Source organism: Lytechinus pictus, chromosome 12 (assembly GCF_037042905.1).
Source record: "Lytechinus pictus isolate F3 Inbred chromosome 12, Lp3.0, whole genome shotgun sequence".
Taxonomy (NCBI): Eukaryota; Metazoa; Echinodermata; class Echinoidea; order Temnopleuroida; family Toxopneustidae; genus Lytechinus; species Lytechinus pictus.
This window is the reverse complement of record NC_087256.1, coordinates 29,283,109-29,308,972: the sequence shown is the minus strand read 5'-3', so window position 1 is coordinate 29,308,972 and position 25,864 is coordinate 29,283,109. Positions and strand designations below refer to the sequence as shown.

General features: G+C 36.5%; 1 protein-coding gene across 3 annotated transcripts; it reads right to left on the bottom strand.

The window, feature by feature from the left end:
- Positions 1-1,976: 1,976 nt before the first annotated feature.
- On the bottom strand, positions 1,977-21,486 carry LOC129272767 (sideroflexin-1-like). 3 transcript variants are annotated; one of them, XM_064107463.1, is made up of 9 exons: positions 21,336-21,486; positions 16,442-16,660; positions 14,974-15,144; positions 14,625-14,723; positions 12,836-12,911; positions 11,705-11,918; positions 10,845-10,944; positions 9,234-9,281; positions 1,977-5,641 (listed from the first exon to the last, which is right to left on the bottom strand). In XM_064107463.1, the coding sequence occupies exons 2-9, from the start codon at positions 16,630-16,632 to the stop codon at positions 5,545-5,547; spliced, it is 996 nt and encodes a 331-aa protein (XP_063963533.1). In that variant the 5' UTR covers positions 16,633-16,660; positions 21,336-21,486; the 3' UTR covers positions 1,977-5,544. The 3 variants fall into 3 exon arrangements, with proteins under 3 accessions (XP_063963533.1, XP_063963535.1, XP_063963534.1); XM_064107465.1 differs by having other exon boundaries at positions 21,385-21,417; XM_064107464.1 differs by having other exon boundaries at positions 21,373-21,412.
- Positions 21,487-25,864: the final 4,378 nt, after the last annotated feature.

The following is a 25,864-nucleotide window of genomic DNA, read 5'->3' as shown; positions in this document are numbered from 1 at the left end:
CATGCATGAAAACATTTCTTTTGTTATTTGGAACCCCTTCCACTCTAGTGTGAGGCTTAGTGCAAAATGTCCTTTTCTGAATTGCAGGATGGTGATGAAGATAGTATGTGAGGATGATTGAGATGATGATGATGAGATGAAAGGTGTAGACGATGAAGAGGAAATTCGAAGCAGATACGAACCAATAGCGCCATCTCGAGTCCTCAACTATTCATACCTGGCCAGTTTCCTGACCCATATGCTAGTGTAGTCGTTTCATATGGACCCATTTGAATGATAACATGTTAATTATGTACTGTATACATTTATACCACAATAATTATATTAATAAGTAGAAAAAAAATTACTTTTCCTCTCAAAACATTTTAGTTTCTCTATACAAATACAATTTCAGGTCAATTTATTCTCTGTAGTAGTAGATATCTGAAAACGTATGTTTTAAGACTATGAATTTATAACACACAGTCAATGAGAGACCACACTCAGTTCACTCCCTTTAATGATCCACCCGCTCTTACCCATAGTCCATCTGAAAGGTACCAACGCGTGGATAATACTGGATAACTCCCTCGGTAATATGCAATTATTTGTTTACTACACCCAACAACCACACATGTGATTCCATTCAATCACCCACCAGTAATGCCACCATGCATCATCCTCTTCCTCCTCAAAACATGACTGAACCCTTCAGGGGCCGCGGAAGCGGGGGGGGGGGGGGGGGGGGGGTAAGAGGGGGTTCAGCCCCCCACTTATTTCCAATTTCCAAGACCGTGTACGAAAACTCAAAAATGACCATATGATTGTGATTTTTTGCATGGTCAGCGCCCCCCTCACTTTGAAAACCGTTCCGCGGCCCCTGCCCTTTGTTCAGCCCCCCACTTATTTCCAATTTCCAAGACCGTGTACGAAAACTAAAAAATGACCATATGATTGTGATTTTTTGCATGGTCAGCGCCCCCCTCACTTTGAAAACCGTTCCGCGGCCCCTGCCCTTTGTCAATCTTTAAATGGGATAATATTGCAGCATTTATTTGGTGCCATTATCTAGTTGCCTATTCAGTTGCAGTACACTATATATTACCCAGTTGTAGTGTTCCAGCTGCTAAAGGCACTTGGTGCATTCAAGAAATTCATCCTGCCAGGTATTGATTTACCTCACCTGGGTTGAGTGAAGCACAATGTGGATCAATTTCTTGCAGAAGGAAATTATGCCATGGTTGGGAATCGAATTCATGACCCTTGGCTTCAAAGTCCGGAGACTAATCCACTGAGCTACAATGCTCCATAACAAAAGCATATTAAAAAACCCCACTGTCAACATGAATACTCATGCTTATCTAGATGATTCACTTTGATAATTAACATACTCCCACGGTCTAAGGGAATCACCCACAGTTAGTATATAAAAAACACATCTTAAGACTTATCTTTTTTAGAACTTACTCTACAATATGTATCATTTATTTTGTCATGCGCAGCAGAATAAAGTAGGAGCTGCAGAATATATGATTTTTTTATATTATCATTATTATAGGAGGGATGTTTTGTAATGTATATGAAATTGCATAATGATAAATTCACTTTGAATTTGGCATAAAAATATCATCATCATACACCAACTCAAAAGCAGAAAGGGAGTCATCAACGGTTTCTTCAAAGAATGGAAGCTTTTTCATGGACAGAACTCTGCCACCAGTCCATTTTTTAACTCTCTTAAAATGTCCTCTGTACATTCTAGTATGGAGACAAACTATACATAAACTGATACCAAAATTGTTTGGGATGAACACCCTTTCATACGACGTACAACAATCTTCAATTCATAAATGTTAGTTTGGGCGCATTTATTTTCATTCACCCCTGTACATGGGGAAAATGATCCTTTGCTAAACCATATCAAACCCACCATTCTGCATCAAAATCTTGAAAACCCAAGGGAAAGTAACACTTTAGTAAGTAGCCATAACACAACATTTCATTTCGGAGAGTCTTTATCTTAATGACAAATATCATCATAAATATATACTCTGAAGTTTCACGATTATCATTCTCACATCCCATCATAATATTTTCCCTGAAACCAGGGTAAAGTAAAGGTTGAAATTGCTATGCATCTGGACAAACCTTAAAAATAGTTAAATTAAATGTACATAAATATCATTTACACCATGAAATAAAGATAACATTTTAAAGATAACATTTTACTTACGTATAATTTTGTGCTTATGATCAATACTAATTCAAATAATTGGATGAATGCTGTTTAAAATCAGGAGTAAAATAAGAGCTACAGATAAGAATAAAAGAAGATGAAACCTTTAAAATGGACTACATCACTGCCTGAGAAAGACAAACATTTCAAATTTTAAATACTAGTAACATTTCTGACGACAAAAATATCAGGAATTTCAACAAAGCAATGTTGAGTTAGGGAACTTAGTTAACAGAAACTTAAAATGGACTACATCACTGCCTGAGAAAGACATACATTTCAAATTTTCAATACTAGTAACATTTCTGATGACAAAAATATCAGGAATTTCAACAAAATAATGTTGAGTTTAGGGAACTTAGTTAGCAGAAAACTTCAAACGCAAAGTCTTCTGACAAGCAAAATAACACAGGTCAGCGCTATTACTTATTACAGCTGCAGGTCAAATAGTTTTAAAAGTCAATCCAGTTGAATACACAAAACATATTGAAATATATACCTCTTAATGATTAATATCACCCACCTCGTAAAACAAATGAACTGCACTCAAAGCACAACAAAAGTAAAAACATGTCATTAAAATAAGAATAACATTAACATATCAATCACAGCAGATGACAAGATTTCATGATTCACTAAACTCAGTGCAAATCCAATTTGCTTACTGGAATATTCACATAAAATATGTTCACTCTAAATGTTTTGCAAGTGGATATTCATTACTAAGCTGAAATCTGGGCCTGTTTTCTAAACATTGCTATAACAAAACATGGCATTTCATTGGCTCATCCAATATACAGCTTCAATTTAAAATTAAAGTTTATATTCAAGATTCATAATGAGATATCTAAATTATTGCATTATTAACTGCATAGGATAATTTTTCATAATTATACATAATAAAAACATATCCACTCCAGCAATATTCATCAGGGCCATTTAACATAAAGAGTCACAATTGATCATATGGTTGAATTTGATGATTAATTGCATTGATTATCATATGCAATCAATCTTACAAATCAACTATGTATGATTAACTATAAACTCTGTGTAATGGAGCCCCGAAATGACTGTTTTATACAGCACCAACGTTTTACACTTTAAAGCAGAAAATTGAAATTTTACACTCAAAACAGCAATTTGAATATCACACACTTTACAGTACATCTTAAAATTCAATCTATAAGAAACATATACATGTACATGTATGACTCATATGGCAGCTGGGCAGAGCATCTAAAAAGATCATCAGTTGAAAAGTGCATTATTTATTTTTTTTTAAATACTTGGGTTGCCAAGACGAGCAATCAAATTGAGCTTGAAATTTCTTGTAGAAATGCTTTAGGAGTCGGAGCAAACATTTTCAACTACTAGTATACTTACCACTTATTTACATTCCTAGATTTCAGAAATATTTATAAATCGCCACTCCTAGTCATTGATAATATTTCAAATGTGAAAATGCTCCAAAGGCAACTCTAATAATCATCATCAAGGAAATTATGATTAAACAGATGGGAGAGGGGGGGGGGGTTCTGTTAAAATGATATAAAAACAACTGCATGAAAATGAATGGCTGGAAATCTAATCATTGAATAATTTGCATTGTAAAACCTGTTTTCAGTTCATAAAAAATGTTAAAATTGTTTCCACCTTGACCTAGACATATCCCACATATGCAACATATTCATGTGTGTACTCCCATAGCAATATTAGTTTTACTGATGACATGATCACAATGGCAAGATTTAAGAGTGTCACAATTTTTTTCAGAGCATACAAAACAATTATAAAGTGCTCTATAATAATTCAGCCTTTGCATCATTTTCAAAGCAGCTGTTTTGGGGTTTTTTAAAATTTTTCTTGAAACTCATTTCAATCCAAGTATTTACGGTAAGCAGTGTCAATACTTGTAGTGATGTTTGATTATTTCATATAAAATGGCACACAGTACACAACAATGTACTTTGTGGACAATGATTATTTCACTTGTGCTTACTCGACAAGATTTTAAAATACATGCATTGGATGTGTATTTTACAGTTTTTACAACTACAAGTCCAAAAGACAGGCACAAAGAAGCTATATCTACTTACAGTACTGTGAAAATATGTAAATTGATTCATAACAATACATCATGCTGATAGCTGGCCACAGAATACATTGCAACATAATGAACTTAATTTACAGTGGTGGTTTTGATTTTGCACTACTTGGTACATACATTGAGAAGGATAAATAGTTATGCACAATTTTGTTGAACAGAGCTGTAATGTAAATTCAGTCTTGTTCCTATTGCTTTGGAGCAGGGACAGTGATTTTCAATTTATCCGTTTTCCATTTTGGTTCTTTACTTTTTTTCATGTCAAAATACCTTTGCAAAACAGAGTTCCTGTTTTTTGCTGTGTTCCGTACATATTCTGTGATAAAATGGACTTTCCAGTTTACGCGTGTCTGAAATGGAATTAAAGGTTTCACAACAGAATAGACAATTGTTTGAAATGGAAAATCACTGTAACTATATATTATTGCAAATATCACAGACAATATTTTTCTTTAAAACTGATTTAAACAAACTATGGATCCCAAATAAAATCTTTATTTTAGTGTCCTTCAACACAAGCATGAATATTTTTTTACCTTTCTCAATGATGTGCCTTAAATAACTTTACACACAATTTCTGCATAAACCATGGAATCAAAACCACCACTGCAAATTATTTGGGCCAATAACATGGATTACTGGCTTTGACTGGACAAAGCAGGCAGCATTTAGAAAGTATACACCTAGGTCCTTAATACATATATTGCAAAGCACAAGGTACTTACAGATCACCCTTATTTATTAGGTTGCTGGAAGAAAGCTTTTACCTACTGCCATTGATAATACATAAAACTAATCATGAAAAATGAAAGAAATTATAATTGCTAAATTTACTTGCTTAAACAAGTTTCAGTGCTACATGTATAGCCTGTGAAATATGGAGACATTTTGGACTTTCCTGTATGTCAGGATGATATGTAAGCCATGAAATAAAGAAAGCGCATTTACTGAATTGTTATTATGATGTATGGTACGTACTACTCATCATGTCTAGGGTTTGTCCATTCTTCGGTGGAATAAATGCATTATAAATATATATATGGATTAATAAAAAATAAATAAATCCTGACAATTTTATTTTCGTAACATCTATGGCCAACCTATTTCCCTATACTTCAACCCAAGCACCAGCAGCGATAAATAGAACCAATGTAGACCAGCACTGGATCGGTGGCTTTCCCCTGAGCACGGCATACAAGCAAATTGGCAACACCTACAGCGTTTAGAGTCCCTTGTTGAAGTATACCCTGTCTATACCGCCACCGCGCTTCTGTATATTTGCCTGTATATCCTCTTCAAGACTCCTCACAGGCAATGAGCTGAAGAGAGTAATGTGCAGAGAGAGGGCACAAGTTTATCAATTTTCTAATAACATATAATGCATAGGCCCTTTTCATATTTCTACCGTGTGAGTAAAAAAAAAAACTTGACACCTCACAAATCCCCAATTTCAGGAAAAACTATGTCATGAACACATAATTACATGTATTATATATGGCCTGAAAAAGTATGTTCTCCCAAATAATTTGATACCATATTTATGATGATGATGATGATGATGGGTTCTTGTATAGCGCCGGTATCCGCCTCAGCTGGGCGCTCATGGCGCTTGCTCAAAAATAGGAAATATCTCACAAATTTCAATGTCTTCAAACAGTGCTTAGGATCATCATTCAGTTCAAGTACTGTCCTAGTAATGCTACAATTGAGTTATTCTTGCAATAATGTTGGAGTGGGGAACAGAAAAGTCTTCAGGTAAGACTCAAAAGTTTATTGGGTCTCTGCTCTCCTGATGAATTGGGGAAGGCTATTCCACAGCTTTGGTCCAGAGATGTAGAAGGCTCTGTCACCCCAAGTTGTGTGGCTGAGAGATTCTGTCAGCAATGCTTGATCTGCTGATCTGAGACTGCGTGATGGTCTATGCTGAGATAAGAGCTCTGATATGTAGGGTGGAGATTTATCGTTAAGCGCTTTAAATACGAGGACCCCAAGTTTATAGGCTATTCTCTGGTTGACAGGCAGCCAATGTAGGTATGTGGTATGTTTAAATGCCTGGATGATCAGGAGGTATTCTTTGGCTCTTTGCAGTGATGTAAATTGTGATATGCACCAAAGTAAGGCATGACTGCAATGAATGAATCCAGATGTCAATGTTATAATCCTACAAGGGTTGCATTAAACTCCATTTCAAAACAACTTTTCAATAATTCACATTATAATTATTTAATAAACACTATTTAATGTCATTTCTAAAGTTAATTTTATCGAAAAAGGGATTTGCAAATTATGTTTACTAACTCATTGGCATCTGCATTACGTCAGACCCCCATTTGCAGAAATACCGCAGTTCAGATTGCAAACTGCGGTATTAGACCCCATTTTGCATTTGAAATCTAAAAAATCATTTCCAAGCCCTGGGGGTCGTTTCATAAAGCTGTTCGTAAGTTAAGAGCGACTTTAACAACGACTGGTGATCATCGCCAATGGTTTGTACCATTTACCGCAAGACAGGATCACCAGTCCCTCTTAACTTACGAACAGCTTTATGAAACACCCGCCTGATCAACCCCGCTTGGCCAGGTAATCCCCACAGGCCAGATTATGAGCGTTGAGCCAAGGACGAAATGATAAACAACAGCTGTGCTATTACGTAAGTCTTCTCTGCCTGTAGAAGGACCTTCGGAATTAAATTATTGTATTCGATATTTAATCACGTTTTCAAAGGCATATTGTATTCAGAAATTCAATGCTAGCCCATTTTCAATTTCGAACGAAGAAAATCAACCTCGAAATAAGGAAAGTAAGTGAATAAAAAATGGCGACATGTTTTCCCGGACTGCACTCGGGCTGTTGTGTTATCTTCGGACCGAGGTCAAGAAACAGGTGTTTTGATACTTACATTGCATGCCTGGGGCAGTAGGGTTTTCGTACTTGGAGAAGAGAATTCATTGAGAAAAACTGGGGTATAGTGTTCTCAAATTGAGGTTTTTCGTCATGTGGATTCATTCACTGCAGTCATGCCTTACTTTTGGCGCAAATCAAAATTTACATCACTGCAAAGAATACCTATTGATTATCCAAGTGTGAAGACATACAACATAAATATGGTATAAAATTATTTGGGAAAAGATAATCTTTCCAGCCATATATAATGATTATGTGTTCATGACATTTTTCCCCCTTAAACTGGGGACTTGTGAGGTGTCAAGTTTTTTTTTGCTCATACCGTATATCACACAATTCATGTTATACTTTCACTCACTTTCTGTAATAGAACTTTAGTGATAATATTCAAATGAAAAAAGGGTGTTTCTAAGAGCAACCTTTCTGGTAAATTTGCATTAGGCCCTGTAGTATGGAATATACAGTATATATATGCTATAGATCCATTGTTTTTAATTCAGTGCAACTCTAAGTCTATGGCAGACCATGTACAAAAAGTTACAATCAATAGAAAATATCAATTACATCTGTTGATGTAACAAGACCCTGAATACATATGTGTAGCAGCAATTGAGGATCAAGATTAGTAAAATCACACTGATAGTACCTCTTTCAATTAAATCATACGAGGTAACAAAAAATTCGCCCTTTTTTGACAATCTATGATAGTTTCCGAAAGGAAAGAAAAAGTTAAGTTCAATGGGCAAGACAATATTTCACTTGAAATTTTAAGAACCTTCTGTGAAACTATCTTACAAGTATTAACCCTGAAAGATACAATTCAGTACTTGGTCACATACGCCAGGGAATTATTTTCCTGGTATCGCATCGCAATTTGCTCCACATTTTTTAAAGACTGCTATGCATAAAGTCTTTTGTATAGCATGTTTTTACATAGGACTGTACTTTAATAGTTGAGAGCTTTTCTCTTATGGCCAAAAATGCTAATCAAATTTGTAAAGCAAAATTATTCCTGTACATGTAAGCGACTGATTATATGATTGATTTAAATGACTGAATGTAACTCGTAGTTGATACAATCAATCACAACCATTTGCTCTATGATCATCTGTTATCAACTCTTTGTGCGCTGGACCATTAACCCATCTGTACTGAATTATTTTCAGGGAGGGAAACAATGCATTGTTTGTTGAGTGTAAAATGCGAAGTTCGCACGGCACCGAGTGTGCATTGGTGCGAAGTACGCGTGGAAAGGGTTAAGGTTTGTGAAATGGAACCATGGTTTTCATCTTGCACTAAGGAAGAAACTGCCTCAACTTGAGTGGAAAATGTTGGGAACAGGATCCCAAAGTATGAGTGCATGCTCTTAATATTTGGAAATCATCACAATGATAAATTGTCTACAGTCTTCTGAGAGTCACATGCACTACCCTTAGAGATGCATATTAATGAGACAATATACTAAATTTTGGCATAAATATTTTAGCTCTACTAGACCATACATGTAGCTAAAATGTGAAGGCATTTGAGAAGCAATCCCTACCGACATTTTTATGACAATACTCTTCCTTAAAAAGAACTTCAAAGCTTAATATTACTTTAATATTTTTATTGATTTCAGTTTTCCCACAGCAAGAGCCCATTTCATAAAGACCTACAATTGATGTAAGTGTGCTATTATGGTAACAACCACAGAAATCTAGACTTTGATTGTTTCATGTCATAAAATACAAAGGAACAAGTGGGAATAAGATATCATCAATTTGCTCATTGAATAATCATGAAGATATGCATGAAACTTACACTGAAATAATGTAGATCTTTAAAATTTCACAACTCTGTTATTCCTTGACCGATTTTTATTAGATTTTCAGCATTTTGTTTGTCTGATTTTTCTTTATCGGTTCAAATCATAATATTTTCATCCTGACATACTCCTTCAAATTTAAATAGCATGCTGCTAAAATTAGGAAAAAAGAATGAGAAGCAAACCAATGAAATTCATACCTTTTCTGTGGGAACAGAGCACAGCATAGTGGCGTTGCAAACAATAGCCTAGACAGAAACAAAGACAAACACAGAATTTATTACAAAATTTCGTATGAATTTCTTCATCAAAGTAATCCCATATTCAAGAATGGAAGGTGGGGGGGGGGGGCTATAATACTCCTCCCTCCTCAATTTCAAGATGACCAGAAATATACCGATGGTACAGGTTGTAGGGTTACAAGGAATTCAAAGGAAAACAATACATGGGGATTCAGGGAAAATCCCCGTTCATTGTAATGTTATAAATTATATCCAATGTTGCAGATTTAGGCAGTAAGTTGTGAAAAGTAGCCCTAAAAAATAAAATAAATTTTTTTTTTGCCTGTTGGGTAACATAAATATTGCAGTAATTTGGTGGCTGAAAATGATATCTTTGAGTGAAATTTATTCTTGTCTGCCATATACATCTGTGCAGTAGTTATTTCTTTGGGGGAAAACATATAAAAAATATACCACAATGCTCGAGGATCTGGCTAAAAATATTCACATCATAGGAACATCAAATCTCCCGAGGGCCAACAGCCTGAGGGAGAATGGTACTATTGATGTTCTAGACTGAATAGTTTAAGCTTGTTCCTAGAATGAGTCATTGTATGATTGTGTGAACACTCAATGCAACAATCTTCAAACAAGGGATATAGAACCCAGTATTTTCCATGAAACCTACATGAATGAAATTGTTGGTATTAAAATTTATGAATTCCTTTTTTTTTGGGGGGGGGAGGGGGAGGGGATGCTGAGTGAAATACTAAACACTAGCAACTAATTCTTATTACTGCCCAAAAAACCTTTGATCTCATTTTAACACAACACCTGAACAAAGCAATCAATAAAAAAAATGATGAAAAAACACAACCATAGAGTTTACACATTCATGCCACTACACAAATACCCAAAGACTACTTGTACTCTTCATTTCTAGAAATGTACTGGTATATACACATTCGTACTTGGACTCAAGGGTCTGAATGACATAATGTAGTATCAACTGTCTGTTAAATCACTGGCGGATCCAGGGGGGGAGCACATCTGGGGCCCGTCTTACAAAGACTTATGATTGATCCAATCGATCATAAATGTATGGAAATCCATCAGTGTCATAATTTTTTCTACAGGAAATTTGCAAAATGTCCTTTGTAAACAAAGAAGATCATACTAAATTGTCAAGAAATAGATGAATTCATGGATATACATTCATATCTTAAATTAAAAAAAAATAAACATGCATTTTATATGTTGACTTTGCTGGCTTTCTATAGTTGTGATTGATTGGATCAATCGCAACTCTTTGTAAGACAGGGCCCTACCCCCCCCCCCTGTTGAGAGGGATAATCAAAATTTGTAATTTGAATTTGCCGTTTTAACACAAGTGTGCCCCTCCCCTCCCCTTTTAAAAGCAAGGACTTTTCCGTGGACGAAATGACCTTAAATTTTGGGTGAAAAACATGTTTTTTTGCTTGTCAAATTTTCCTCGGTAAAATGTGCCCTCCATATGGAAAATACTGGATCCGCCCCTGTTTAAATTACCAACCTTACACTACTTGAATGTGTAGTACATATATCACTTACATGAGGCCGACCAATGATACTTGTATAGGGGCATTGAGGTATGGGTAGCGCTTGAGAAATGTTCCCTTGTCGAGTTGATTCATAATGAATGGAGGTATAACTGGCAAACAGAAAAGAAAAATAAAGAAATAATGAGAATATTCAAAGATACCAGGGCTCTGTGAAACAAAAGCTTTGAAATCATACAAGAAATAGCAACGACCAATCAAACTAATTGTTGCATACACATTTATTTCAAAATACTGCCCAGGAACCAATCAAAATTGTTCTTTCATTTCTTGGAATCTTGCTAACTTTCATTTTAAAGGGCCCTGAACACATTATGTTGGTTTTGCTTATTTCTGCATTTCATTAACAAAATGTACTTTGAAAGATAATTTCTCAAATTGATGTTGAAATGGGAATTCACAATGGGAATTAACCATATGGTTGCATTATCATGAATACGTGAGGATTATTATTTTAGTCTTGAGAATGGGCATAATAAATATTAAAATATAACTAATGATATCTCTATTATGTCAATTATTTTGTTAAACTCATTTTAGGAGTAAGTATCTTGAGAAACTCATTTTGGGGGCTTTATAACTTCCCTCCTTTTCCCTTTAAATTATTTCTAATGGTTAACACATGTACACATCTATCGTTATAAATATATTAATAAATTGTGAAAGACTAGTTACAATCTTCACAATATGGTTTACATTTGCTTGTACATTGAATATGTACACATTCTTGAATTATCATAATGCGATATTTTTAATGGAAATAAATTGAATTGGACTGAAAAGAATCGTAAATGCTCATAGTTTAATACAAGCTGATGACGCAGTCGGAAATCAGAAGGAATAGCTGCTTACGCATGCCTGGCATGGCCATGCAGATTCTTGATATTACGACCTGCGTGATGGCACTCTTTGCTGCTTTCTTTGAGTTCCCCACCCGATTGCCATTCTCGTCAAAGACCGGGATACCATTAGAGAGTTCTGCGCTCCTCATCATGGGTATATTGATGCAGTTTGCCGCTGCCACTGCAGCAAATGGGACCATCCTACCAATGATGGCTGGGGCTGACTAGAAAGTAATAAAACAGCAAGATTGATTTTAAAGACAAACAGAGGCTGTGGTCAAGATGGAAATGATAATTGTAAGTTCTTCTTGTCGTATATCAGAAGAATATGAAGGAAAAAAAAAAGGTTTTTATTTGCTGAGAGGCAAAGATGTCTGACTATTACTATGGTTACTATCAGATAAACAGATCTTGCAATTTTGTTGGAAAATACACCTGAAAAGTCCTTTCATGGAACCAGGATTTTACAAAAGGGAGGAGAAATTTTCCTGAGGAAAAATTCGACAAGCAAAAAAAAAAAAAAAAAAAAAAAAATCCCCAAATTAAGGGTATTTCGTCCAAGAAAAAAAAAATGATTTTTTTTAATTTAAATTCTTCACTTTCAAAAGGGAAGGGGGCACACTTCAGTTTTAATGGCATTTTTACATTACAAATTATAATTGTGCCTCTCAAAAAGGGGGGGGAGCCACGGGACAGCTATGGCCCCCCCCCTGGATCTGCCAGTGCATGAAACGCTCGCCTTACAACCTGTCAGATGACAAATGTTAATGAAATGTTCTTCTGGGCCCTGTTTTACAAAGAGTTGCGATTAGTCAGATCAATCACAAATATGGATGGCCAGCAACGTCAACATCTAAAATGCAAATTTATCCACACTCACTATTTTCTAGATATGTTGTGTATTCATATTTCTATTCAATTTCTTTTAAATTTAGAGTGCTTTTCTTTGTTTACAAAGAACATTGTGCAAATTTCCTGAAGAAAAATATCATGGCACTGATAGATTTCCATATAGTTGAGTTTTTGATCGGATCAATCGCAACTCTTTGTAAGATGGGCCCTGAAGTGATCAACTTCCATCATAGCTAGAATCCCTATATCAAAACAAAGCAGCAAACTACATGAAATAAGAGAAGCTCACCTTTACTAACATGTTGAGACCGATGGCTGTTCCTACGGCTCCTGTGGTGGCTAATACATATGATTTCCCCAGTTGCCTGAAACAAAGAGATTGCATCATTGTTAGGAACAGTCATAAAAGGGAGTACGGTAATAAATCACTAACCATCATATTACTTACAAAATTAATAGATTGGAATTCAAATTATATTCAATATAATTTGCATTACCAATCTAAAGAATTTACCTGTTCATGTGTGGCTTGAAAACACAATGCTTCCAGCATCCAACTTTGAAGATTTATGAAAACTGCTCCAATGACCACTGCTTGCAAGGAAAATCTGCTACCTCATCTAAAGCTAATCATTACATTTTGAATAGAAAATGCCACATCACAACCCTAAGCCTATATCGTCAAAATAAAACAAACAAGTAGCCTTAATAGCCCCCCCCCCCTTTCAAGTCCTCAACTACTTATACCTGGAAAGGTTCATTGCCCATAATGCAATATTCTGAAGAGTGTACTATTATGATTCACTGCTCAATATATACATATTATAATTATATAATATTGACTGGCATAGAATGAGATACAAACCTATATTGCCCGATGTGAATCCAATATTGTCCAAGCTGAAGGCGCGGGCAATATTGGATTCAGAGAAGGAAATAGGTTTGTGTCTCATTCTATGCCAGTTAATATTATTATTATTACCTATATAGTAAATTGATTCAAAAAATTTCCCCAAAATCTGTGTTGATAAATTTCCCCCAAATCTGACACATAAAATTTGGCACATAAAATTTCCCCAAAATCTTTCCAAGGATCTCTTTATCCAGTGTCTCGAAATCGCCCAGAAGAGATTTTTAAAGCAGATATTCACGGATTACAGCAACGACCTGTTTCGTAGACTTTTTTGTATTTTCAGCATCTTTGTTTGTCACTATATTTTCAAAATCGTCAGCACCATAACGAGCGAATCTCTTAAGTAGCCATTTTCTCACGTCACATACCGGTACACACTGCGCATACACATAGTTATTGGTCTATGTGCATAGCATGCATCGCACTATGCGCTGCGCTGTATAGAGCCGCGCTGCGCTACAACTGCGGTCTCTTCACAAACTGGTTCCAACCGGATTTCGCGAATATTGCCCGCTGTTAAATTTACACACAAAGTCAATGGGAAAACCCGGAAGAGAGAAAATACGGCACGATATTGACCGCTGCGAAATCAGAGAAAGCAAAATATGGATAATGATTGCCACGGAGAAACACTTCGTACAGGTAATAATAAATGTTATTAAGAGGCAAAACAGATACCTTTCCTCTAAAAAACTATGAACTATTTTTGTGTCTAATTGCCATTAAGCCCATTTAACATTTTGTCTAATTTCCAATGATAAGCTATACCCATATCAAATTGGTTTAACACCAGTTTATAGCCAATGTGCAAAGTTTATGAACCAAATTCTCATTTGACAAAGTGTAAAATAATAAGACAAAGTAAAAAATTATATTGAATGACAGCTAGACCAAGTGATAGTTAGACTAAATGGCAATTAGATCTATCTGGTAGTAGACCAGTTGGGTTAGACCATCTGCAAGCAGAAGACCGAGTGGTTACAAACCATCGCAAGAGAAAATATAGGGTCATCACCATTTGTCTAAGGATACAAACTCTCTTTAGATTTTCCATTTATTTTTAATCGTTGCACTATCGGAGCAACAATATCGGGCCCATTTTACAAAAATAATTGCAGTTGACCAATAACTAGTTAGTACCCTTTGAAGAAATTATTGAACTTACGAGACTGGGATCGGTGAATCTCCACTTCTGTTAGTGTAGTTGACTACTGCATTGAAGGACTGATTAAACCATTGCCAAAATAATACTGCAGGGGTTGTTCTAGAAAAAATGAAAATGAATAAAATGAAAATAAACAAGGAAAAACTGAATCAAGACAGTAAATCCTTGCTGATTAGCCGAGTCAATCATACCATAAATACATGTACATTTGAAAAGTAAAAATTTTGAAGGGTTTGGAGAGAGAGAGGGAGGAAGAGAAAGGGGTGGGAAAGAGAGGAGAGATACAAGGAAAATTTAGAGAGGTCATGGAAAAGAGAAAAGACTTTCGTCCGACTTTCCAACCTCTTACCTGTAGAAGGTCAGCATACAGCCTGTAATGCACATGTTCATGGGGACCTGGGCGGACATTCGACCAATCAGCATCATCTTCTCTTTCGTGTCGGGATGGAATGCAGAATCGTAGCGATATTTCGCTGTCCAGACCTCATCATTTGACGTTCCTGCTGGCTCTTTGCCTTCCCTATTCAAAACAAATACACAAGTGGTAACAATTATGCTGCATATAATGTTCCCTTTTCATGAGCTGAACAACCTTTAACATATCATAATGATATACCACAACCATATTAGACCCCTGTTACATCTGAGAGATTCCCTACCTCGGGTCGGAAAGAAATCAGATGTAAACATCCCAAACCTACCTCGGGCCACCTTTTAGCGAGCCTACCCGAGACCACATCCAGAGGTAGTCTCGGGTAGGTATCGGGCCGGCCCCGGTCCACCGATTCGTAGATGTAAACGCACACAAGCTTTCGAACTTATCTCGGTCCGTTCGCCAGCTGTCAAATTACGTCATAGCGCGCGCTATCCCCTACCTAGCCCCGTCGTTCTTCGAATGTTTTGCGGCATGCAACATGTGAATTGTGGTTGATAGTCTTTGATTTTAGTGGAAAGAAGGAAGCATTTTAAACGTATCCTTTTCAAGTCGATCATAATCTAACAACTAACGTATGCTATCCGATCATAACCAAATGGTGAGCTAGTAGCCGACGAGTGTAACGAAATGTAAACAGCTTCAATATGCTGAATAGCGCGCGCAAATTATTCAGAGCCTAGATCGAGAGCGCCCTTTGGTGTCAGCAATCGGATACCGCTCGAAACTATACCGATAGGGGAGGGAATGACCGCTGTGATGTAAACAGACCACATTTCGGACTCGGTCCGTTCGCGAAGCTAATCCACCAATAATCCAGTCAAGGTTGCAAGTGGACTCGGTCGGGTCTCGGGTAGGAAACTTTCAGATGTAACAGGGGTCTTATATCTTAGTTAGGAGTGACAGCATCAGCTTTCAACAGCTTGGTGGGGGGGGGGGGGTTGGGGTGTACGCCAAACATATGGCAGCTGCCACTTTACACAAGCAACTCTGCCTACAAAGTCTAATCACTTGGGATGACATACATGTATCTTTTACAAGATAAAAATCAACTTTTATTAGAGTAAAGGTCCTGGCCCTGGGAAGCAGGGGTGCTGGGTTTGCTGATGCACCACCAAGATTTACCAGGGGGTGCTGCGTGTATTATTTACCATATGCAGCACCCCTGGAAATCTGGTAGGTATGCTAAATAGCATTATTGTAACCAAATCATCTCCATTTTTTAAAATCTATTTTTTGCTTAAGTCAAACTTAAGCCAGCACCCCCTGTGAAAATATCACTCCCAGGGCCCCTGGGTAAATAATATAGGTTTTGCACAATTTGTTTTGAAAATCACACATAAAAAATGTAAATAATTTTATAAACACTTTAATTTTCATGTACCTGTATAACTGGACTAGTTTCTTGGCTTCATCTAACTGCGCACTGGAGAGTAGGACATTAAGAGGGTTGGTGACCATGAAGAAGTGTTTCGCTCGACCCGTGTAGAGGTTCTGATCAAACATAGGTTCATCAAGGTTTAGACGTGGTCCAGCAGACTCTGAGGATTCCATCATCATTCCAGGATCCGCCATCTTGGGGGTTCAAGTGTTGTCGTGAGCACTGCATGTGATCATAACAATAAAATGATGATGATGATGGCAAAGCTTTTTTATGGACTTGACAAACGAAGTTCCTATATTATACCAGTCCATAATTTGTCTAGCATTAAAAACATGAATAAACCAAGAGAGCAAGAAGTCTTATAAAACAATGACCCCTATATCTACAGCATAGATAATATTCCAAAGACACAAAATGTAACAAAGACAAAAAACATTAACACATGCATAATGTAGGCCTACATTAAAAATAGCGTAGGAAGTAAATTTGGAATGCAAACTTAAAAGGTTATTGAATTATCAAAAGAATTGAGAGTTTGACAGGTTTTAAAAGAATAAGGTACTGTATTCCAAAGATAAGTGGTCCTTTAAAGAGTTATGTGAGATTGAGGTTCTCACACATACAATGATAATCAAACAAACTTTGGGTGTTGTGTTGTTACACTGTACATCAAAAAGATAAGGCAAAACTAGATTATGACAGAATAGAGTCAGGATTATGGGGATACATTTAGGCTATTTGGAACAAAGAAATATGAATATAGCAATATACTTATTTTAATCATACAAAAGTGGCAAAGTATGGGCATCATTCAAAATGTTACAAATTATCACCAAGGATTTTTTCTGAAGTATGTACAGTCTCTGAAAAAAAAATTAACAGAGGAATTTGATCAAATGATTTTGCAGTTCTAGTATGGCCCACCGCATGGACACCCGCAATGGTGCATTTCTTGTCTAACTTGTGTCGGATTTTACTATACCGGTACAATGATGCGCATATGCATCTAATCAATGGCGGACAAGTGCAGACAATGCCTGACACCCTTGTCAAATATAGCACACCATTTTCTGATTTTGATGCATGAAGGCACAGTGACTGACATTGACGGTTGAGATTTGGACAAGCTCCGACAAAATGCTCCAATGTTTCATCCGCAAAGTTGCATAAGGGGCAGATACGAGTAGAGGATTTATTCAAAGTGTATAGACGGCTTTGAGTTAGGTAATTACAGGACAGTAGTTGGGCTCTAACTATAATTGTGAGATGAATTGTAGGTGATATGGAGTTCTTAGGATATAGGAGGTTAGCAGAAGGTGGGACCTTGTCTATCCAGAGCCTGAGTGAAGATTTACAACAGATTCCTTGTAGAGTGAGTTGTCTTACAGCATGAAGCACTTTGTATTTAGACATACGCTTCCAGTCGGGATATAATGGTTGGCTGGAGATGAGACTATGCAGATCTGGCAGGTCATACTTCTTCAATGTGGTTTGTAATGCCCGTATGGTAGGTGTCCCAGCATTAAGAGCAGCAAAAAATTCCTGAACTCAAAGCGACCATGGTCAAGAGCAATGAGTTGCCTGAGTAGCAGTAGCCCGTCGAGGTCAACCTGTGAAGAAACTGGCATGAGATTTGTCAGCAGGAATACAATCTCATCTGCGGCAGACTTGGGCACCCCAAGAATTTGTTTAAAGAGGTGGGCTGGGTCTTGTCGAGCTTCTGCAGCATAGATTTTGTGAATTTGAATGCAGTAGAGCCTTGCAACAGAGGGATACAAAAGGTCTTCCATAGCTGGGATATAATTTAATAGTGGGGATGAGTCCACCTGTGTAGGCACCTGTGCCAGAGAGAGAGAGTAGAAGGTACAGAGTCCCATTCCAATGATGTTATCTGTAGGATCAAACCTTGTTCTAGATTTGATGACACCAAGATGTGGGTGACTATCTCTCTCCTCTATGATGGAACCACTGACTTTCCAGGATGATCTTGTTTGTTTGGTCTTGTTTGGTACAACCACTGCACATTTTGAAGGATTTAATCTGTAGTGCCATTGTTGAGCATAGCTAAAGGCAACCTCTACTAACATTTGCAGCAGCTCTGTTGATGAGGTAGTGATGAGTGCAATATCATCCAAAAGGACTATCAGACCGTTCAAGTTCTTGGTCAGACATTTGCCGTAATTTGATATGGACTGAAGTTGGCTGCCCGCCCGTTAGCGCCCAAAATAATGCGAACAAACAGGACATGAGTTTTTGCAGGCAAATCTTTTGGTCGCTAAGTTCAGTTCAGTCCATATCAACATTACGACGAAGCCAAAGGAAGCAATGTCTGAGAATTCAAACGATAACGTCAAGATCGGAGCCGAAATACAGCAGTTCCCAGTGGGGATATTTGGAAAAGTGGTGACTGAGAGACTTGCCATGACATTTGATTTCAAACAATTTCTCGTGGGGAGATTTGCTCGAATTCGAAATTGGCCAGTGCGAAACTTCATTTACTAGCATGACTAGTACTCAGGGCGGCTTAGCATTTTTTGGTCGACTTGCACCTAGATCCTACCTCAGCTCAGTAGCTGCTAAGTTAAAATGTTGCGTAATTTTGTAACCTGGGGCCTGTTTTATGAAATGTTCTTTGGTAGAACCACTCTACGTAAGAACGAGATATCGTTCAACTATTTCACAAAGCCTATTTGGGCGATACGAAGAATGGTCCTTGGAAAGACACCTCCAGACATGTCCTAGGTAGGCATGATCTTCTTTGCACACCACCCGCCATCGTCGGCAAGCCACACTGACATATCACCTTTAAACATTTTTTTGGGGTTATTCGATTGCACTCTGATGCATTTTATCTGGGATGGCGCCAAATTATTTTTATATGGGGGCTAGTTGTCATTAATTTCAGGTCGTCTGGTACGGCAAGACGACCAAAAACGGATGTCATTTTATCTTCTCCAAGGTAATAGGCCCAAATGATTTTTTAATATGTTTTCTTTTATTCTCCCTCCGTCTTTCCCCACCCCTTTTCCTGTTTTTTTTTTCAATTAAACCGAAATGGGCGGCAATCTCTCTGACCCCTCATGCTTTCTCATTAGATAAACATGAAAATAAATTTTTTAAAAGACAAAAATATGTATGGTAACAAAAATGTTTATAACGTTCAGCAAAAAAACACGATACAAAACTAAGATGTTACTAAGCATGCTAAATCATTTATTTATTTTTATTTCATTTTCATTATAATTATCTTTTTTTGCTGAGATTAATTTTAATCAATGAAAATTAATTGTTGGATTTGTGCTAACTTGAGATGATGAATGAAAAAAAAAAATCTGGACTAAGTGACTAACAAAATAGCTAATTGAATTTAAGATATAGATTAGGCCTACAAAATATAGCTTACAAATCCATCACAATCATTACAAATGTAGACAAGTTCATTCAAGTAATGTATAAAAGAAAAGATTATGGAAAGTCCGTTATCGGCCCCTAGCTATGTCATGTTAAATCGCGACTCCTCAACTTTAAAATGTTGAACATATATTATAATTTTTATATTCTTAAATATTCTTATATAAACTTCGATAAAAATATCAACTTTAAATACGAATCAACGAATCAACATTTATGATCGTTGTCATTTTTACTTAAATAGTATTTTTTCCATTGCGCCTTGCGGATTGATTTCACACTCACAGAATCACATATTTTTCTGTTATTGCAAAGCACTACTACTATTTACCTACATCAGTAGAGGCGCACGGCCAATATGGGAGACTCTCTCCAATAGGGGAGACAATCTCCCACATTGGAGACTTGCTTTGCAAAAGGACAAAAGAAACAACACCAACAAAAACATGATTTTTTCCAAAATTTTGTCTCACTGAGGTCAGAAGCCCATTTGTTTTGTGTGTGATTGACAACAAAAATCCTTATCAAAACAAAAGTAGACGGTGAATTTTTAAAGTAGACAGTGAAAAGGGGTAATTTTTCATGAGGAATCTGCTTATCACATTTTTATTTGCCGCCAAGGTAATCCTTTTGCAGCAAATGTAAACAAAGGAAATTTATCTCCAAAACTGGAGACTGTCTCTGAAATTGGATACCAAAATTCTTTACAGAAATCTCCGATATTGGACTCTTGGACTTGGAGATAATCTCCCACATAATAATTGGAGACAGTCTCCAATATTAGCCGTGCGCCTCTACTGTACATGTACTTAGACATGCACATGTTAGCAGCAATTTTCATATTTTGCTTGGACTTGGAGGAACTTGGTAGACAAAATTGCTTTCATGAAACGGAAAGCGCTGATAAGTTTTGTCGCCAATCTTCCTATCTCGGAAGAATGGTCAATTCAACATGGTCGATGACGATGGTCCAACCCCAAGGACGTTTTCTACGTATCGCTCTTCTCGTCGTGAAACAGGCCCCTGCCCCTGGGCATTTGGTCTTAAAATGTGCGCAAGAATTGATTTAGCATGTTTAGTGAGCGGTGTGGTCAAACAATATCGCAGTAAAAATATTGAGGCCGAGGGGAGCCATAATTCCCGCATCTCCGGCAAGTTAAATACAAACCAACAACCTCTCACAAAATGGTCAGCAATTTCACTTTCATGCAATTCGGATACTCATATCACGGAAACATGATAAACCCCATTCATATGCGACTAAAAGAAATCGCACGTGAAGGTATGGCACGGAACCGAATTGAGACTACCCAATCCGTAAGCGAGAGAATCGCGATACGTCATTACAGTTACACTCTCCATTTTCAATAGCTCTAAATTCACACCCTGCCCAAATGAGGTTGTGAATCTTCATACAATCCAATCGCCAGTACACAAAATAAGATTATTTCTACTTAACATTCTTTAAAATTCTTTATTTTACCTAAAAAAAGAAGAAACACAACCTCTCTCTCTCTCACCTAATCACGTACCGTCGCGTCAAAGTTACTGTCGCGGTGAGGATCAGGAATTAAACAAATTGAAGTCTTTTCTTTGACGGCGAGTAGGTACCGTACGCTGCCCAATTCTCGCTCACCCTCACAAGCGCGATGCGCACGCTGCTTATTATGATTATCGTTTTAAATTCGTCCCAAATTCCTTATTGTTTAGTATACTCGCATAATTAAGCACCCAAGAGGAGACCATTACATGAAAAAACGAAGTGTGGAAAAATAAAATCAATCCCTTAATAAATCATCGTGAAATACTGCTTTAAATGTAAAGTAACCCGATAACTGTTTGAACTTCGATCAACTGTACCGCAACTGCACCAAATTACGTTTTTTTTTCAATCACTTTAAAAACTCCTAAAAACAGTGAAAAATGTAATATTCTTACATGATGAATGAAAATGTGAGAGTCGCAGGTACGGGAGGTCCTGATATGTCGTCATGAAAAAATTTTCTAGAATGAATATTTGTTGCCGGGATTTGTTGTGTGAATGAATTAGCGAGGGCATACCTTGAGATAGCAGCCTGCCCTAACTCCGCTCACCCTGATTGTAGTATGATAATCACTGTATGAGTATAGGGCCTAAACGGAATTGTCACAATTTTTCAAGTAGACTTTTCTTTAGAATCTGATTTTTTTGTGTCATTTCCTCTACTTTGATGGTGCTGAACATGAATCCGCTTGTTGCCAGTTTCATAAATGCCTCCTTCCGCCGTTGCCATGGCAACTGATTAATATGTTTTAAAAAAATAACATATTGAGCCTATATATGGCATATTACCCTGTCAATTTAATGGTCCAATCTATCATTCTTAAGCCTTCCAAATTCAATTTCTAGATATAGGCCTATCAAGTCATCAAAGTATTTGCAAAAGATCCATTGCCATGGTAACGGCTTATCTTTCCCGCAGAATTGCCTGCAGAGACAGGGAGCCGCTTTTTCCGACGGCGCCGCGCGGGCGGCGTCGTAAACATTGAAATCTTAAAACAGGATAAGTTTGTGAAATGTAATCATAAGTTTGAAATAGGCCTACAGGTTTCTATAGCTATCATGAAACTTAGAAGGGAGTCAGTGAAAATCCTATAGTGAGTTTCAGGTCATGCCACGGTCAAAGGTAATTTAAGGTCAATGAACTTTGGTCATGTACGCCTTTGGGGGCATTTATTGAATTGCCATCATAAATCAACATTATGGTGGGAAAAGATGAATGGTGGAAAATGACAATGAAAATGCCAAAATCTACATAGGTTCGACCAACTCATTTAAATTAAATTTCGAAAACAACAGAGTGTTCTGCATGGATACAAGTTCATTTGAATGCATGGTAATGGTATGTTGCCATGGTAATGCCTGATTACTCTACTAATTCAACTCGTGAATTCAATATGAGATGAAAATTAAGTGTAAACAATGTAGGAATGTCTGAATTTATTTCAGGTCATAATTCAGTATAGGCCTACCTCATAAGAAACATCGCTTCAATAAGAATAGTGGTAATATTTGCTTGTACAACTATCTAAGAGAAATCAGCTCGATTGATCAGCCTATTATAATATTATGCTCATTATGTTAGCTATAGGGCAGATTATAACTGTAATACATGAATAATAAAGTAAGTCTTAAAAGAGATCGAAAAGAGATCGAGTGTCATATGAATTCATGAACAAAATTTTTTTGCTTGTCAAATGTTCTAGCCCCTTGCCCCCCTACTTTTTGGGAGAGATTTCCGCCCCTGATTCAGAGAAAAAACGAGACATTTTAAGCACTTCTGTAATGATGTTTTATCTTACAGACCGAGAATGACTTGAAAACAAGACATGAATAATGAAACAAACGGTCAATGCGGGCGCGAAGCGCAGGCTGAATAGTTATTTTGTTCTAAATGAAGGGTACAGGTATTTGTCGGTCCCCAACTCTCATTTTCGTCTTGTCTTCTTCCTTTTATTTTCCTTCCTCTTAATCTTTTTTTTTTCATTTCATTATTTTCCTCTTCCGTTGTCTTTTTTGCGACGCATCAATTTTTTCTTCTTTATACTCTTTTACATTTTCCTCTCTCACTTCTCCTTCGATTTCTTCTCTCTCTCCCCCTCTCTCTCCCTTTAGCTGAGGGTGACGGCAAATAAAAGCCCCTCGGTCGTCAACGATTTATCATGGAGCAGGCAGATAAGCTGACGTTTACAGAAATGTTGAAAGATGATTAAAAGAGTTTGTCACTGTTCACCATAAACATTTCGAGATTTAATTGTAATCATTGTCCCGGCCCAAAGTGTTTGGGAAAAAGTTTTACAAAAAATATCTTGCTCTATAACGAATCGTAGGGATCATCAATGCCAGAAAATGAGACTTCGATGTTTATCAATACCGACGTACAAACAACGTGGAGATATAGGGATAGTTTTTTTTTTGTTCTGGGGTGAAGCCCCTCCCCCGGTTCCGCGGCCCCTGGCATGTCTTCTAGGCTATTATCGATCGTAATACTGTTTTTTTTTATGTGGCGTATTCATATTTTGATGATTACTAATATTATTTACCTTGAGTATAAAATTTAGGGATAATTTAATTGGAATGAAACAAGGATTTTATACACGTCACTTCAAATAGATGTGTAATTAGGCCTATATGTGATAACTTATGAGCCTAATGATACATATATTTTATGTTAGGCCCATACGCATTATCTGCATGCCTATATCTGATTCATATCTATAAATCTAAATAAAATAAAGAATTAAAATGAATAAATAAGAAAAAATCTCCCACTAATGGGCCTATATATATAGGCCTTTTGAACTCGGTCAGTAGTTTCCTGATTGATTTGAATAGATGAAACTTTGTCATGTTTCTGGAGATTTCCTTTTTTAAATTGTGTTTTGTTTGAAAACGGAACAGGATTTAAATTGACCAATTTATTTTGAACAAATAGAATTTTCTTGAGTGCCTTTTTCCCTCTCCTATTATTGATGGGAGTTCGAATATGAACTTGAACCAGCGAGGTGATTAAATATTTATTGTTGTTTTTCAAGATGAGCTTTTTTTTAAATGAAAGTCAATATAAGGGAATCCCCCAAAAATATTATCGGAGTTCAGGGTTCAAGGTTTATGCACGTCAACATTTCACATTTTCAAAAAATCAACAATTCAATACAAACAATAATATTATACAATACGAGTTTTCATAGATAAGCATAAATAAACATCGTAAAAATATGAAATGTATACATAATATAACAATAGAAAAAAGTACTAGAATGTATTCTTGTAATTGGTTCTAAAATAATGACAAAGAAAGAAAATGAGAGATGTGGATATGAGGGAGCTAAAAGTAAAAGCAAAGCTTGTTGGTTGAAGGCTCCAAAGAATATGCAGTGAGAGTCCCATAAAATATCAATACGACAAGAAAGAGTAGTGGAATAAATAAAGAGTAAACGAAAAAGTAAACAAAAAAGTGGGATACGCGAATACATACTTGATAAATGAGTCAAGACAGTGTAAAAGCAACAAATTTAAATTAGAACCTGAAAGAGGATGCAAATAATTATTTGTAATAATAAAAAAATAATAATGGAAATCAATGGTCAATGGCATCAGGGGGCGATGAGCGGAAGGGACGACAAGGGGGGTGGGGCACTCAAGTTGGATGAGTGGCGAAAATGATTACTTTGATGATGGCGAATGTGCTAAAAGAGTTTTATAGCGTTTTATTCATAAGAATGTAAATTCATCAATATTGATATTTTAAGTTAATTAAGTTAACTTAACTACATCAAGCATGTTATTCTATTATATATATTGTTCTTTAAACATTTTTGTTCATGCTGACTCTTTTATCCGCTTCCGATTTTATGTAAGCACCCTTATTATAGCACTGGTTAGGGTCATGGTCTTTATTGACAACAGTAATTTATTTGACCCAGTGGCTGCTCAATCTATACTCTGTTAATGTTGTATTACATTAATTGTTCCAATTTCATATACTTTTCATTTCCGAAATAAATAAATAATAAATAAATAATAATAATAAACTCATAAAATTCATGAATGGATTAGAATCATATTCATATTATTAGACAATTGAAATCAGTTAAAAGTTTGTCGGGAAAGGTTTTTTGAAAATATGTATTTTATAAAAAATACGGATTGAATAAAGTTTGGAGGATAAAAAAAAATGATATATAGGCGTATAGATCAGTAACAAAAAGTTTGAGGCCCTAAAAAAAATTGCACTTGGCGAAAGGAACATTTTATGCAGTGTATAGTACTTGTAAACACTACATTTAATCACAACAAAATTACACACTTTCTCGCTCAGAAGTGCAAGAAAAAAGGGTAGAAAAAAAAAGTTAGACAGTTTCAGGCCTTATAAACTACATGTATGAATGCGCGCGCTAAGTGAGCGGAGTTAGGGCAGTGGTGAGCGGCGAATGGGACAGGCGCAAGGGGTGCCGAAAACGGCGAATTAC

What these genes read in the sequence shown, in the direction of transcription:
- LOC129272767 (XM_064107463.1), bottom strand. Translation starts at nt 16,632, where the DNA reads ATGGCGGATCCTGGAATGATGATGGAATCCTCAGAGTCTGCTGGACCA. An exon ending in TGTATGCTGACCTTCTACAG is followed by an intron (nt 14,724 to 14,973) that starts GTAAGAGGTTGG and finishes CATTTTTTCTAG; the next exon opens with AACAACCCCTGCAGTATTAT. An exon ending in GATTCACCGATCCCAGTCTC is followed by an intron (nt 12,912 to 14,624) that starts GTAAGTTCAATA and finishes TCTTTGTTTCAG; the next exon opens with GCAACTGGGGAAATCATATG.